Source organism: Podarcis pityusensis (assembly GCF_964106645.2).
Source record: "Podarcis pityusensis genome assembly, chromosome: 12".
Classification (NCBI taxonomy): Eukaryota; Metazoa; Chordata; class Lepidosauria; order Squamata; family Lacertidae; genus Podarcis; species Podarcis pityusensis.
In genome coordinates, this window is record NC_138037.1 from 31344896 (window position 1) to 31362274 (window position 17379).

Sequence of the window (17379 nt, forward strand, 5' to 3'; positions counted from 1 at the left end):
TGTGTGTGTGTTTTCTTCTATCAGTCTCCTGTCCTTTGCTTTGGGCCAATATTTAACAGGTGCAAAAGTAGGGGGGGAAGGATACGTTGCACTCAGAACTCTGTATGTTTTAATTAAGAACGCTGCTGAGATTGATCACACTGGGGTTGTTGGGGTTTTTTTATTGTAACTTGTACATCACCTTGACATGAGAGTGTGGAAGGCGATAAACTTAATTAATTTATATTAATAACCATCCTCCTCAATACCTCTCTTATCTGATCCACTCTTGCATGATGAAGCCAAAGCTGCAATCCATTTTCAAACTGATATACTATACAGTGTTGCATAATCCACTTTAGACATATCATTCAATCAAAAGGCAGATAACAAACAAACAAGATGGGAAAATAAACTGTCAGCAGCCGGGCTGTTTCCATGTACCATTTCCTCAAGGCTGCTGATGGTCCTGGGAACACACTCTCACTTCATGTAGAGGCCTGGCTGTAATAATAATAATAATTTATTACTCATACCCCGCCCATCTGGCCGGGTGTCCCCAACCACTCTGGGTGGCTCCCAACAGAATATAAAAAACACAATAAAATATCAGACATTAAAAACTTCCCTAAACAGGGCTGCCTTCAGATGTCTTCTAAGTCAGATAGTTGTTTATTGCCTTGACATCTAATGGGAGGGCATTCCACAGGGCGGGCTCCACCACCGAGAAGGCCCTCTGTTTGGTTCCCTGTAACCTCACTTCTTGCAGTGAGGGAACCACCAGAAGGCCCTCGGAGCTGGACCTCAGTGTCTGGGCTGAATGATGGGGGTGGAGACGCTCCTTCAGGTAAAGCAACAAAGTGCTTTTGACATGGACTAGCTTCCCACAAAAATAATTCAGCCTATAATTCCCTGCAATATACATTGTAATGGGGCCAGTGTGGAGCCTCAGTGAGTGAGGAAGGGCCATAGCTCAGTGGCAGAGCCTTGCATGTAAGCCCCAGATTCAATCCCTGGTATGGCATGGGAATATCCTCCATCAGAAACCCTGGAGAGCTACTGCCAGTCAGAGTATGCAATACTGAGCTAGATGGACCTTTGGTACACCCTATACCTTCCAAGAGGGACATGGGTAGCGCTGTGGGTTAAACCACAGAGCCTAGGACTTGCCGATCAGAAGGTTGGCGGTTCGAATCCCCGAAACGGGGGTGAGCTCCCGTTGCTTGGTTCCTGCTCCTGCCAACCTAGGAGTTCAAAGTGCAAGTAGATAAATAGGTACCGCTCCGGCGGGAAGGTAAACAGCATTTCCGTGTGCTGCTCCGGTTCGCCAGAAGCGCCTTAGTCATGCTGGCCACATGACCCGGAAGCTATACGCTAGCTCCTTCAGCCAATAAAGTGAGATGAGTGCCACAACCCCAGAGTCGGTCATGACTGGACCTAATGGTCAGGGGTCCCTTTACCTTATACCTTCCAACCATGTCCAAAACACATTCTTTCCCTCAGAAGATGGTAGGTACTGTAGTTTGTCAAGGGCTGCTGGGAATTGTACCTCAGAGGGGGATAAAACTACAGGGCCCGGAATTCTTTGAAAGGGGAAAATGTCCTTCAGGTTTCCTTTAATAGCATGTACACAACCTTGTGTATAATGTATAAACAGATATGTTGACTTCCTGTATCCCTTTATCAACCTTGCCCTGCCTCTCTTCTCACACAGGAATACCACTGTCCTTTTGCTCTGTCCAGCTGAATCTGGCACAACCACCAAAGTTGGCACTGCTTCACCAATGCAGCGTAAAATTTATTAAAGTGCGTGCATTTCTGAAACAGATAGATGAAGGAAGAGTTTTCTCCAGTTGCAAATCCACCTGGGGATCCTTTCCTCACCAGCTCCTCAAAGGCAGAGGAAAGGGAAGCGCTCTGTGCATGCTCAGAGACTTAAAAAACTTCTTATGTCACATATTCAAGGAATGACGTCCCTGGCCCTTAAAACTGGAGAAAGAAATGGCCCCGACAGCTTTATATAGATTTGTAGACAGGCGTTGGCTGGAACTGCTGTAAGAATGAATCGCTTCCAAAGAGGAGAGAGAACAAGGCCGGGATTGAGAGGAGAGTTGAGCAGCTCTTTGGAGGTTTTCCTGCGGTTCCTCGACGCACAAGCGGCCTTTGAGCAGCAGCTCCTGCCCTCCGCGCGCCCCCGCCTTGCCATAGGTGCGCTTGGGGCTGGGCGCAGCAAGGCCTCTCCCGGCCGCCCCGTCGGCTCTGGGGAGAGATACAACCGCAAGACCCGCCTCTCGGGGAACTGACAGGCCTCGCCCCTTGGCTGTGCAAACGCAGCGCTCGTGCCATAAAACAGGGGAGCTGCAGCGCCGGCTTCGCAAACTCCGTCCGGCTGCGTAATTGCAAAGTGGGTTTAAAGCTCGTGCGCTTTTACGCTCAACTTTGGGCCACTTCGGGAAGGACTTCGCTGGTTGACGTCGGGGCAGGAGGAGCATCGATGGCGCCCCCGGAGCTGTACCATAAAGAGTTCGCCAGTGCGGGCCACCGGGCTGGGCTGCAGATCTGGCGGATCGAGAAACTGGATCTGGTGCCGGTGCCCGAACCGCTGCACGGCAACTTCTACGTGGGCGACGCCTACTTGGTGCTGCACACGGTCAAGAGGAGCAACGCCACCTTCTACAATCTGCACTACTGGCTAGGTACGGGACAGCGGGGGTGGATGCAGGGCAGAAGGGAGGGGGTAAAATCAGCCACCTCCTGGTCTAGCGGGACCTGCCGCTAGACTTTAAGGGGCCACATGATGCGCTTTTGTTTTTGGCTGCTTCCCCCGCTGGTCTGGAAGTTCTTGTGGATGAGCCAATCTCTTCTACTGAAGAGAGTTTGACAGGCTCAGGAAGGTGCTTTTTCCATATCTATATTTTCTCACGCTTTGTTCAAAGGACCTTGGGAAAGCGGCTCCTGGTCGAAATGCGGGGTGTTCCCATTTTATCCTCCCAACAACCCTGTCAGGTAGGTTAGGATGTGAGACAATGGCTGGCCCAAGGTGAACTTCATGAGCTTCAAATCCCAAGTGGTGATTTGAATCCTGTTCTCCCAGGCCCTCGTCTGGTGCTCTAACCATTACACCATACTGTCTCTCCTTTTGTGTTGGCTCCTGACACGCCCACCTTCCTTGCTGCTGCTACACATTATCAGGAAGCTGCTTGGTATCATTGGTGCAACTTGCTCAGTTATAGACTGACAGGCATCCACTGCCTAGGGTTTCAGGCAGGAATCTTTACCAGCTATTACCTGGGGATGCTGAGTTTTGAAACTGAGCCCCTTCGTGTGCAAAGCAGATGTGACAGTGTTCCTCTCAGCTGCCTGAGTCTGCTGTCAAAAAGTTTTGGCAGTGTTACCCAGCTGGTGCCATAATGTTTCTGCACAATTCTGTTTCTCCTTCGGGGCACAGATTATAGGATTTAAAGTACTGGCGGGGAGATGTGTGTGTGTGTGTGTGTGTGTGTGTGTGTGTGTGTGTCTTCTTTGATGCTGATTCCAGAAGATGAGTTGCAAAGGAGCTCAGCACCCGAGCTGTTTTGTCAGCAGCAGATATCTGTTGTAGGTGCTACAAAGAGGAATCTTATGGCACCGTTCAGTCTAGATTGTAAACTCCCCGCAGGCAGGGACCTGCCCTCTTGTGCCCTTTAAAGCTCTACGCACACATGTGGCTTTGTAGAAAGAATGATATTATCAACATATTTATTGTGGGTTCCCACAATGTGGCTAAACCCGGTGCCTTCCAAGGTGACGTGTGCCGGAAAGGGGGAACCAGATTTGCCTCCTACAATAAATGCAAAAGAGAATCTCTTGTAACAATGAATCTGTTAGCCTTCAAGGTGACATAAGAATTTGTTTCTTTGCAGATACTAGGAACTTGCAGGTAATGTGAATCTTGGTCTTAGGGTCCAACCCATTTAGTGTCACCTTTTCCCTGCTTTGGTCCTGCTCCATATTTAAAGAAACAGTTATGAATTAATATTTTATAATAATTATAAAAAGTATTCCTGAGCATGTACAGAGCAAATGCCTTAAGTCCCTGCATATCTGGAACTGAGGTACAAGGCTTCTTGTCCTGAATGACATTGCCTCTCTTTTTAGAAATAGTTTTTTTAAAAAATAAAAAATAAAATAATGTTTCTATCCTGCTCTTCCTCCAAGATGTTCAGGGTGTCCCTCCTTATCCTCACAACAACCCTATAAAGTTGGTTAGATTGAGAGAGAATGACTGGCCCAAATAACCTAGTGAGCTTCATGGCTAAGTAGGGGTTGGAATTTGATTTAATGTTTGTACACTGTTTTTCCAACTGCAATATTGAGCTCAAAGCAGCTCACAATCATGACAAAGCACTAAAAAATAGTGGACAACATTTCCATCAAGATCATCGCATCAGAAATCGCAATAGCATATAAGTAACGCAAAAGCAAACGATGAAAGCAAAACAATAGAAAGCAGTAAAACAAAATAAATATTTATTTATTCCATTGATAGTCACCTTTCCTCCAAAGAGCTCTTTTCTAGATCAGCTCATTCCATTGTGCCAGGTGGATGTTGTAAGGAGTAATGTGCACATAAAATGTGGTAAACTCATTTTTCTGCAGAAAGAACCAGAGGCTATTGGCAAGGTGAGGGAGTTGGCAGTTTTGCGAATGAATTTTGCCACCCGCGGTGCTGTGTTGCGCTGTGTTTAAGTATCTCCTGTGGTTTGCAGAAGAGGCTGTGTGCAGGGCCGATAGGAGTGGGGGGAGGGTAGAAGGAGGGCCCTTTGGCCTGGGTCTCAAGCTCAAATGTTGGGCCCCTCAGATTTAGACTCTTGTCAATTTTGGAGGCATTCAATAAGTTTCACAGCTTGTGCTTATGCACATAAGACCAAAATGCAACACACTTTGTCCGCTCAGAACAGCATAGTGAATCAATGAAGAGATGTGGTTTGACAAAAGGCATTTTTTGGGTTAGCTGATAATAGGTTTTGTCACATTAAAGAATCATAGAATTTGAAGGGACCCCAAGGGTCATCTAGTCCAACCCCTTGCAATGCAGGAATCTCAACCAAAGTATCCCTGACAGATGGCCATCCAACCTGAGTTTAAAATGTTCTTCCATATTAATTTAAAAATATTTCTGTTCTGATGGCACAAGATTGGACTGTGATGGACATGCCGTCTCAGATTTGCTGATTATATAAACAAACCATTCATTATTTTGTTGGCAGGGGTGCTTTATTTTGTTTGCATGTATCATCATTTTTTATTTTTTGTTATCGTGGCTAGGGGCCTAAAATGCTGAAAGTGGCCCAGGCCTCTCAGGAGACGGTCTGGCAGTGTGTAAATCCTTTTCTGCTTGGTTTTGTGCTCAACTCATATATCCCTTGATGAAAACTCTCTATCTACATCTGCCAATTTCCATTTTGACCTGAGGTTGCACCTGAGGTTTCACACCCACACCCACACACGTGCGCACAGCTTCTGTTTGGTGCACAAAACAAAGTCCTGGACCTGAAGATACCTTCTTTGGCTGCATGTAACGGGAAATTATTAAAGGTTATATTTGTGATTAAAGATTATATTTTGAAGTTGTGAATTACCAGTACTTCTGAAGTACAGACAAGAGCATCAAATGGGGCTTTGATTTGGATTTGCGTGGACTCAGTCATGTGGAAATGCAGGCATCAAGAGTGTTACGCAGCATTCAATTCAGTAGGACCCCAACTAGATAGAGTTCAACTTGGACTCAGCCATGAAGCTCAGAGGGCGACCCTGGACCTGTCACTAGGCTTCAGCTTAACCTATCTCACAGGGCTCCTGTGACAAGAGGGTGAGGAAAATCAAGTAGAGCACCATGAGCTCCTTGGAAGAAAAGTGGGATATAAATGTAATAAATAAATAAATAGACATATGTCAAAACTGCACTCTTTGGAACCTGGTCAATGTATGTGGAGGACATCATTGCTTCTCCCATTCTCCTCAGCAAACAGGACTACCCAAAGTTCCTTAAAATAATTTAACTGTATTGCACAGGCAGGCATTTAATCTGTAATAGTTTGCCCTTCTTTGCTATTTTGCTCCTCTAAATATTCTTATTTTAGGAAAATACTTTAGGAAAAATACTTTAGGAAATCGAGAATATTATTAAGAACATTCCTGTCTGGTTTTAGGAAAAGAGTGCAGTCAGGATGAAAGTACCGCAGCAGCCATCTTTACGGTTCAGATGGATGATTATCTTGGAGGGAAGCCTGTTCAGCATCGGGAAATCCAGGGATATGAGTCTACGCAATTCGTTGGATATTTCAAAGGTGGCATAAAGTATAAGGTATGTAATAGTGTGATTGCGTGATGTGTCTACAATAATTGGAATCTTTGAAAAGGGAACTAAAAAGAAGTTACAGTTCCGACTCGGTGTTAAAGCAGAGCTTGAAGCAAACAATAGTCTCTAAGTGGTTTCCAAAGATACGATACAAAAAATCAAAATCAATTAAGGGTATAAAATCACACATCAATTAAAATGCGTACTGGAATACATATTTTTTTTTAAGTCTTCAATAAGTGGCGGAAGTTCAATAGGGCAGCCCCACGTAGTCTATGTCCCACCAGTCGGCAGTTTATTTTATTTCCTGGGGTAAAATCCTAAAAAGAGCTCAACAACCTTGGGGTAAAATCATAAAACCTAAAAAAAGGTCAACAACTTTGGTTGGCCCTCATGGCCCTTCACTTCATCAAATCTGGCCCTCTTTGAGAAAAGTTTGGACACCACTAAGGTTACTTATGTATAGATCCTCTTGGCCTAACTATCCCTGTCCAAAAAAGGCTGCTGTTGATGATGTATCAGCTATAGCTGGTAAAAGGCACCGAGGCCACCTGATCTTTCAGTGACAAAGATGGATCCAGGTACAGCCTCAAACTTCAAACTTGTCCTTTCCAAGGAAGTGCAAGCCCATCGAGAAGAAACAACTGGTCTGTCTCCCTGACCATCTTCTCAGGTTTCAAACTCAGTTTTCTGTGTTAGTGCAAATCTGGTTGGGTGTGATGTATGATCTACTTCTGTATATGTGTACTAGGTCCTTATATACTCCATCACAGAAACCAACTAACCCTAATTTGCTTCACTTTATTTAGGCAGGTGGTGTTGCCTCGGGCTTTAATCATGTGGTCACCAATGACCTCAGCGCAAGAAGACTTCTGCATATCAAAGGCCGGAGAGTGATTCGAGCCACCGAAGTTCCTCTTAGCTGGGACAGTTTCAACAAAGGAGACTGCTTCATTGTTGATCTTGGAACGGTAAGTGGTCAAGGAATGAAGTTTTCCAAAGCAACAAAATCTCCTACAAAAACTGCCATATAATTAAGTCTGAGCCCCAAACCAAGATCTTCTCTATACATTACAGACACTTCCTCTGTGATATTAGACTCAAAATAACTTGTGTTGCAAGCACTGGTGGTTTGCTGCTGACCACATCCCTTCAAGCATTTAAGCAGATAAAAGACCAACAGGAAATAATATTTTCTAGAATTTGTCATGCTCTAAAATGGCCCCAGCAAAGCTTGGTTAAAAAGGAATAAAGGTAAAGGGACCCCTGACCATTAGGTCCAGTCGTGGCCGACTCTGGGGTTGCGGCGCTCATCTCTCTTTATTGGCCGAGGGAGCCGGCGTATAGCTTCCAGGTCATATGGCCAGCATGACTAAGCCGCTTCTGGCGAACCAGAGCAGCGCACGGAAACGCTGTTTACCTTCCTGCTGGAGCGGTACCTATTTATCTACTTGCACTTTGACGTGCTTTTGAACTGCTAGGTTGGCAGGAGTAGGGGCCGAGCAACGGGAGCTCACCCCGTCGTGGGGATTCAAACCCCCGACCTTCCGATCGGCAAGTCCTAGGCTCTGTGGTTTAACCCACAGTGCCACCCACGTCCCTTTAAAAAGGAATACCTTCATCTTAATGTAGTTCTGATTCAAAGACAGAAACAACCATATGTAAGAAGTATTGAAAAAAGCCAGGATTTCTCAAGATTGGAATCAGATTTGCTATTTCCCTTCATCTTGTTTACTCCCCTTGTGTGGTCAAAATATTAAATTTGACTTAGGGCAGTGGCATGAGACCAGGATGTAGTATTTATTATCAAGTGGTCAATATGGGACTCAGGCTGAATGTTCATGATTTAACATTAGAAAGAACTGAGAATAAGCAGCCCATTGTGAAAGGTTGGAGAGAATGCAGAAGGAAGATGCTGTGCGCTAAAAGCAGAGGTGGGGAAACCTATGGCTTTCCTGTTGTTGTTGAACTCCAAATCCCATCATCTCTAACCATGCTGGCTGGGGCTGATGGGAGTGGGAGTCCTGTAATATTTGGAGGACCACAGATCCCCCACGCCTGATCTAGAGTTTTGAAGGAAAGACTTGCTTTTTTCTGAATAAGAATATTGTAGAATAAACATATTTATGTCCATAATTACAGTTGGGTCACTTCAGAATGTTGCTTTTGTTTGTGTTGAAAGGTCATTCAGCTCTTTTGTGCTGCTGTCCTTCTGAGGAATTTTGGGATTGCAGTGATACAATTTATTAGACAGTGTGGTAGATTATTTTGCGGGTGTGGTGAGGAAACACACGACAACCTTCAAATCTTGTTGATTTACTTTTGTAACCAGATAAGGTCTATGGATTGCAAACACAGCTTCCATGGAGCCTTGGTGTTTGTCCATGCAGTATATTTCCATATGTTATTTGCATTTTTTTATTAAAAAAAATGCTTTGAGCTTTGTTTTCTGTTTCTTGACTAAGCCAAGAGATGTTGAGATTTTCTCATTTCATATCCCTACGTGGTTGTGCATCTGGTTGGCATTTACTGTACATGAAGCAAGAACTGGAAATTCAGGTGCCTTACTAAACAATTAATCTGATTAATTTGGCAAGCCTTCCATAACAAATGCACACTAGCGTTGCTAAATGAGAATATTCTGCTACGTTCGCATAACCGTTTGTACTGGCCACCAATAAAGATTGCACAACTAAGATAATGAAAATGCAGAATACTTTGTAAAATCAGCAATGAGATGCTATTAGCTGCGGCCGAAAGAACATTTCTCTAGAAGGCAATATGTGCTTTGAAACAACTTGGACCTGCAATAAAATGCTGCAGAGTAAAGGTGCTTCCTGTCAGGGTTCCAGCCAGCTCTTCCAGGAAACTCCATTTTACTCTCCTCACATATTCCATTTGTCCTCCAGCAGTGAATCTGCAATCTGTGCCTACCGAACGCAGTCAGTTTGCATTGGATCTTCCCCAGCTTAGAGGTTTAAAAATAACTTTTTTTGTACTTCTCGAGGTCTCTTCAACCCTACTCATACTTCCGTCTTGTGCGTGGGTGATTCCATGTTGGCTACATAAGAATCCACACATACAGAATGAGTTCACTGTTAATGTACAGAATTGTGCAATGAACACTTTGAAACATCCCAATTGCTGTTTCTTCTTTTTGTTTCCTTACCCCATCTCCTTTTATTTAGTTTATGTATGTGTTGGGGGGGGGGAGAGGTTTTCATTATCAGTTCAGAGGTTGTGCTGGTGACACATGTTCGTCTGTCTAAATATTGTTCTGGGGTGCCTTTCAACACTCAAAAATGATGTTAATCGGCTAAGTAGATTTCTCACTTGACTGCATTGCCACTACCTCATTTCCAGGCCAGTAAGGATTCTGTACTGTGATAATACACATAAACACAAGGGTTACACAGATCATGTAACTGGGAAAAAGGCATCCAGACCACAAAAGGAAAAAAGGATAAAATTCAGTTTTATTAAATTTTTAAAACAAGGCCCCAGTATGAGAAATATGTCACAAGGCTGCAACCACAGCAGGGGATAAAAACGACTGAATAACGCCTGAACGCCCTACCATGAGTTGTCAGGGAGATAAAGAATTACACAACTTTTAGAAAACATCTGAAGGCAGCCCTGTTCAGGGAAGTTTTTAATGTCTGACATGTTATTATTTTTTATATTTTGCTGGAAGCTACCCAGAGTGGCTGGGGAAACCCAGCCAGATGGGTGGGGTATAAATAATAAATTATTAATATTTATTGTATTATATATACACCCCTCCTGCTATCTAGCTAGCTAGGCATCTACTCCTCTCCACGTTTGTGCCCTGAACTGGACTACTGATGCAACAGCATGACCACACCTCTTCCCAAACTCAAATCCCCTCACCTGACGGGGCTCATGCAAGTAGCCGGCATCTTCCGCCTTTGCACCTGGCGCAAAGGGCCCCTCCTTGACCTTGGAGACATTGGACTGAGGAGATTCTAATGGCCCAACTCTCTCAGGGACCGGCTCTTTCTTCTCTTCCTGCCCTCCCTGCAACTCTTCCCCTGTCTCTGACAGCCCTGACTTTCAAGCCCTGACTCCTGCCTTGTGCACAAATCACTGGCCTCATGATCCTCCACCCTCCTTGCCTCCTCACACACCCCTTAGAGTCCTGCCTGTCTCTGATAGCAACAGCAGTCCTCACCCCTTTCAGCTGAGCCGCATGTTTATGTGCCCAATGCCTGATGATGCAGGATGTGGCTTGGCGAAAACCGACTTGTCGGTCAAATAGGGAGGTGATTTGCATTAGATGTTGCTGCCTAGGAATCTGGAATGTTTGTCTACTCTTGCTTTTCTAAAAGTTTCGAAACCTTTCACAGCTGGAACTCTGAAAGGCTTTCAGATACTCGGCTTTTATTAAAATTGTAAAGAGTTGTGTCAGACCTCACCAACTGGGACCCATACACAGCAGGCAGGGGAATTAATAGCTGTCTTGACTTTAGGCACATGCCAAGTGCTTTTACAGTGGTACCTCGGGTTCAGAACGTAATTCGTTCAGGATGTCCATTCTTAACCTGAAACTGTTCTTAACCTGAGGTACCACTTTAGCTAATTGGGCCTCCCACTGCCACTGCACGATTTCTGTTCTCATTCTGAAGCAAAATTCTAACCCAAGGTACTATTTCTGGGTTAGCGGAGTCTGTAACCTGAAGCGTCTGTAACCTGAAGCGTCTGTAACCTGAGGTACCACTGTAGTAGCATTTTTGGAGTATGAATCAGAATTCAAAACTGTGAATTGTGAATAGTGAAGCTGTTTGGTCTAGAAAGTAGGCGTGGGCTTAGTTTCATTTAGTACTCCTTTCACTAGGAAAGTAGAAAACACTGTATTCTTGGGTGTGTGCTCAGAATGGATTCATTATATGCCAAAACGCCTGTGGACTGAGGAACAAGATGTTTATTAATGGAGATAAATTTTAGGCAAAGCACATAAACTAGGAACTGTAGTTCTTTTAGAGTCCTCTTATTCCACCTTTCTGTTTTTCTACTTTCAGGCTACCAAAATCTGTTCATTCCATGTGATTCTGTTGTGAAATTATTTGTAGCTTGTCTTTGAATTAAAGCTTCTGCTTCCATACAAGCTTATTTGGATGAGTTTGCGGGATTTATTTATTCAGTCAGCTTGTTAGCTGTCCTTTAGCATAATCTCCCAGGGCGGTGAACAATTAAAAGAATGAAATGAAACAATCAAAATGCAGCAATCAAAGCCACAGTGACAGCAATTAAGAAGAGCCAGCTGTGAACTGTGAAACAATAATTAAGAAAACAGAAATGACTGGCTAAACCAACGGCTGGGATGCCAGGGCAAATCAAAGAAGCCTTCATCTTTGGCAGCCAAGGGATCACTAGGCAGGGTTGGCATCAAAGACTGACATGAGTTGCCTTCACACCAAGTACTTACAAAGCACAGTGATGCCACTTTAAGCACTCATAGCTTCCCCCCAATAATTCTGGGAGCTGTAATTCATTAAGGGTTCCGAAAGCTGTTAGCAGACCCCTATTCTCCACATGGAGCTACAATTCCCAGATTGGTTGCACAGTCAACCCCTCTTCATAAGGAACTCTGGGAACCTATAGCAACCAGCATATAGTGTCAAATAACCATTCTTGCTAGTCCTTAATAGAAACAGTTATGAATCATTCTGCCATATAGACACAACAGATCTGTATACTAATCTGTACACACAGTTGTAGCTTTGTGATGCCACAATGAATAAACCATGGTTTATTGTGTCAAGAATGAACTTAGGTAAGGCTTGTGGTTATTGCTTTCCCCTCTCATGGGTTATGGTGTTGGTTTGCTTCAATAAATTGTAGTTAAGATCAATCACAGATTAGGGTGTGGACATGATCCTAAACTCCTCACAGCCATCCTAGAAAAACAGAGGAACAAAGTGGGGAGCAGGTAAGCTCTAGGCTTGCCTTAGACTTGTTCCCATAACAATAAACCAAAATTTACTTAACATCCAGGTGCAGTTTTTAACAAATCTGCTTTTATAGTGCCAACATAAAACCGGTTTTCTCCCCTTGAAGATGATTGTGAGTGTGGGGAGAGTATTCAAGGTGAGAGCATGGAACTGGATCCAGCAATGGGGTAAGTTTGCCACCAACAAATATCTGCAGCTGCGTTGCAACAGAGAATTTGGAATTGTAATGATGCTGGAACGTTGCAAGCTATCCATGTGAAGCTTTCCCCTGAATAATTCTGCTGACTGATGAGATCTCTTGTTTTGTTCTAGGAGATCTACCAGTGGTGTGGCTCTACATGCAATAAATTTGAGCGCCTGAAAGCTACGCAGGTTGCTGTGGGCATTCGGGACAATGAACGGAATGGAAGAGCCCAGTTGATTGCTGTGGATGAAGGAAGTGAGCCAAAAGAACTCCTAAAGGTATTGTATATTCACTTGGTGGCGAACCCCCCCCCCGCTCCATTAGCTGTGTTGTTTATCTGGCCAGTCACCCTGCCTCAGGCTCAGAGATACCATGAAGTAGACAGAACAGGGCTTGCCTATTGCATACATGGGGAACCAGAGTTCAATGAGGGACCACATGCACTGATGGACCACATGGAGTGCGTGCTGAAGATCCTAGGTTCAGTCTCTGGCATCTCCAGGAAAGAGCCTGAAAGCTCGGAGTGCCAATTTCAGCAAACATGGCAGCTCACCACTTGTGGCCTGGACACAGGTCACATTATGAACTATTAACCTAGATGGTAATAAATGGTTAATGAATGATATTTTTAAGTTGCATTCTCCCTCGGTTTCTAATGGAAAATAAGTTAGCAATTAATTATAGTAGTGCTAGAACCCTTCTTAATTATTTTTGGAGTCGGTAGGCTTCACAACTGTTTGGAACGTTAATATTGGTTTGGGGTAGTGTTCCTCTCACATCCGCATGGGGAAACCAATGGAGTGTGCATGAGAGCACCGTTGCTGATATTTGCGTCTCTGCTTTGTCGTGCCGATTGTGGCTTGAGCAACCGAGTATGACAGATGTTGTGCCTTGAGGCATGTTGGCCATGCATGATTCATTGATGCCTGGGCTGATGAGGGGGGAGGAAGAAGGCCATAGTTGAGCATGGCCTGTAATTTTTGCTGAAGGAAGAAAGGCCCGTTGCCATTTTCGAAGCCAGTTTCTTTTAGCTCCGCTTCCTACCATTTAACTGGTGCCGGTGCTAAAACAATGAGGCAGAGGAGCAGTGCGCCATGGGAGCCTTGCTGGATCTAGCCCAACGTTCTGATCTCGCAGTGGCCAACCAGATGCTTCTGGGAATCCTGCAAGCAGGATCTGTGTGCAGCAACACTTGCTCCCCTTGCAATTCCTTGCAACAGGCATTCAGAGGCTTGTTGCTTCTGCTTCTTACAGTTGAGGTAGTACAAATTCCCTTTAGCGTGAATCAGGCTTTCCACATGAACAGCTGATGATATGAGGGCCTGGTTGATGTGGGAGGATTGGAGATCATCTGCAGGGAGACATGGAGGGGTGTGCATTCTTCCACCGCCATGCTCTTCCAGCTCCGTTACTGCCTTAATATATGATCCAGGGTATTAGAATCATAGAATTGTAGAGTTGGAAGGGACCCTGAGGATCATGTAGTCCAACCCTCTGCAATGCAGGTCTATTCAGCTGTCCCATACGGGGATTGAACCTGCAACCTTGGCATTATCAGCATCACGCTCTAACCAACTCAGTGGCGTAGGAAGGGGGGTGCGGTGGGTGCAGGCCACTCTGGGTGTCATTACTGGGGGGGGGGGTGACAAAATGTCAAAAATATGTGTTTTTAAAATATATATTTTTAAAATTAGGCTCATGACCCTTTTTTTGGAAAAAAAAAAACTCCTGCACCCACCGCACCCCCCTTCCTACGCCACTTGTAGCTAGGTGAGGCGGGGGGCACTGGGCGCCACACGGTGGGGCCTGCAGCGTGCCTGAGCCACACGTTACTCCTGAGGGGGAGGCAGAGGGCGGCCTGCGTGCAAGCTCTGTGCTGCTTTTTCAAGCAGTATGGGGCTTGCGTCTGCCCACCGCCTCAGCAACCCTACAGCTGAGGGGGAGGCTGCGGAGAGGCTCCACACAGCACGCCCTGCCTTGGCTCGCCTCGCCCCCATGGGCAGCTCACTTCACTCCTGGCTGCAGGACGTGCGCGCTGCACCGGGCACCCAAGTGGCTAGCTACGCCACTGAAACAACTGAGCTATCCAGGCTCCATTAGTTCATGCAGCCCTCCATGCATCTCTCTCTCTCTGTGACCCTTGACACTCTCCTCAGGCCACACCCGAGTTCCCATCCACACCTTTTCTCCTCAGGCCACACCTCTCAGCAGCCTTGCTTCACACCCTCCTCAAGGGCCTTTGCCCAGCTGGGATGTGACCTTGATGCCTGGTAATGACTCTTGCTTGCCTGGGTGCCGGATGTGTGAAACTAGCCTATAAGAGTAAAATCTGCATTCGTTGATCTGTCCACTTTTACCTCTGGGTCTCCTCCCCACCACTGGCAAGTGTCCCCTGGAAGCCAACACAGCCCTCAAATTGCATAAGGCTCCCCACCCCTTTGGTATAGTCGCCGAAGGAATCTTCCAAGCTATTTACTAGCATAGACTGGCAGAATTCCATCTAAGTTAGTACACTCCTTTTTACAGCTGCAAAGACCTTGAAGCTATGAACGTAGCATTGCATGAGTACAATCCGCTCTCAGTTTATTTTTTAGGAGGTGGACTCTCCAGGACAGAATAAAAAAAAGGGGTATTCCCTCTGCCCAGTGATTTCATATAAAGTTTTCATCTGTGTTAACCGGCCACGTGTTTAAAATATGGGGTGTTTTCCTCTGTCCTTTTCTTTGGAAAAAGGTCTGTACCCTTTAAGCAGTTAAAAAAAACAACCCATGTTGGCATCCTTCCAAAGTCAGTGGGAACTTCCTTATAGACTCCATTCAGCCATAAAGGTCAAACAGCACATTTCCCTAGTTAACTTCTAGATAAGATCACAAATCATTCAGGCAGATGGGCATGGAGTAACTAAAAAGGCACATGTCAAACATAAATGTATGACAGAATATGTCTACTTTTTCAAAAAAATTTGCACTGAAGTGCATGGATTTGAATTCGTTTCATAGAGTCTGTGCTTCTTCATTTTTTAATTTTTATTTTTACAATAAACAAAACAAGTGGGTTTCGGTATTTTTAGGAAGTGTGTGAATTATATCACTACTATGTTGTATTGATCAGGACGTTCAAAAATAAATCCCACTGCACTCAGCGGGGCTTCATTCCTACTTGCAATGCGTTTCGGATCATGTCCTCAAAATACCTTTTCCTAGGAAGGTTTTATCTTGAGGAACTTTGGGCAAAGATTTACCTCTTTCCAAAGAGATTGGCCAAATGGTTCAGGAAACATGTGACAGTTACTGAGCTGGCCCACCCGTGAGCTGAGGCGACCGTCTCAGGTGGCTGGATCCACAGGGGCAGCAGACCTGGCCTCTGAGGACTGCGTCACCTATGGCTGCCACGGTGGCAGCGAGAGCTATGCCATGTGACTTGGAAGCCGTCTCTGCTCTGTCTCTTTAGCAGCCCTTCATAATGCCGTCTCTGCAGCAGCCTCTTGGCAAATAGGACACACTTCTGGTCTCCTCCCACTATTGTTTCCGATGTAGACCTTTATTTTGCCCTTGTTCCTGATGTAGTTCTTCACTGGTGGAGGGTCCCCCCTCTTGTGGTTCCCATCAGGTGCCAAAATGTCTTGGGCTGGTCCTGGGCAGTTGTAAAGGTGTGCAAGGACTCAGAACGACTTGTGTCCTACCTGTTAATTGTGTGAGCAAGACGCACCTGAAACAACAGATACTTTGGCTTATTGGGTCGTTCTGGTTTTTATGTTCTGGTATTTAGTGCCAGTGTGGTGTAGTGGTTGAGAGCAGTAGTCTTGTAATCTGGGGAACCGGGTTCGCGTCTCCGCTCCTCCACATGCAGCTGCTGGGTAACCCTGGGCTAGTCACACTTCTCTGAAGTCCCTCAGCCCCACTCACCTCACAGAGTGTTTGTTGTGGGGGAGGAAGGGAAAAGAGAATGTTAGCCGCTTTGAGACTCCTTAAAGGGAGTGAAAGGCGGGATATCAAATCCAAACTCTTCTTCTTCTTCTTCTTCTTTTATTTTGATTATGTATTTTGTGTATTGTGGTTTTTATCCTGAGACCTGCGGGTGTAGGGTGGTATACAAATTTAACAAACAAACAAACAAAGAGGCAATAGATATATCCTTGCTCTTGTAAGTGGAAGTCGAAAATGGAAGTGAAAATGGAAATGACTCACCACTGCCTAGACTGATTGGGATACATTTTCTACACAAAGGAGTCTGTTATAGCCTTTGCCTCGGGTATACATTGAGCAGGTTCAGATGATCATATCACAAATTTACAAGCTGAGATTTGGAAGAAAAAAAAGTTTGCCTTCTTCACTCTTCCTTTTTGGTGAGACACAATTAAATTGGGAAGTTTCAAAATAACCATAGTTTCCCATTTGATCTGAACTGAGAAACTGTGGCTGCCAACTTCAGAACAAGCCAGACGTTTGTTCAATATTCTGGCTTGTTTTGAAGCTATTAACCAGAATTTCTACATTTGGACAAAATGGGAAACTGTGGTTGGTTAATTTCCTGGTTATGTCATGGTTTGCTCAGAGGGAAGGAACAAAGCGGATATGAGCACAGGTGAAAGGCTCATTCATATCTTAGCTTGTTAAGCAGTCATCTGATCTAACTCATTGCAATGCAGTTGTACACCATTGGTCATAAAATACTTGTAAGTTAGACTCTTGCCTCAGTGTCCCGAGAAAGCATAAACTCTTTTCCTGACAAGGACAGGTGTCCTCTGGACTTGCCTCTCATGCTTTTTGATTACATAGTGGCTGTCACAATGGGGATTTTGGCATTTATTTGATTAGCTTTTCAACATGATGATAATTGAGCTAATCTCAAAGTAAACTTATTCCTCTCTACCCCTTTCCCACATCTGTTGTGGGCTTCTGCTT

The 17379-nt window shown here is 44.9% G+C and overlaps 1 protein-coding gene across 1 annotated transcript in view; it reads left to right on the forward strand.

Moving 5' to 3' along the window:
- The first annotated feature begins 2306 nt into the window (after positions 1-2306).
- The window catches only part of SCIN (scinderin), a 44338-nt gene continuing 29265 nt past the window's right edge, over positions 2307-17379 (forward strand). The window contains exons 1-4 of the mRNA XM_080974753.1: positions 2307-2675; positions 6171-6325; positions 7129-7290; positions 12604-12753. Coding sequence (XP_080830879.1) covers positions 2474-2675; positions 6171-6325; positions 7129-7290; positions 12604-12753 — 669 coding nt within the window. The 5' untranslated portion in view covers positions 2307-2473. The remainder of the gene's footprint in view (positions 2676-6170; positions 6326-7128; positions 7291-12603; positions 12754-17379) is intronic.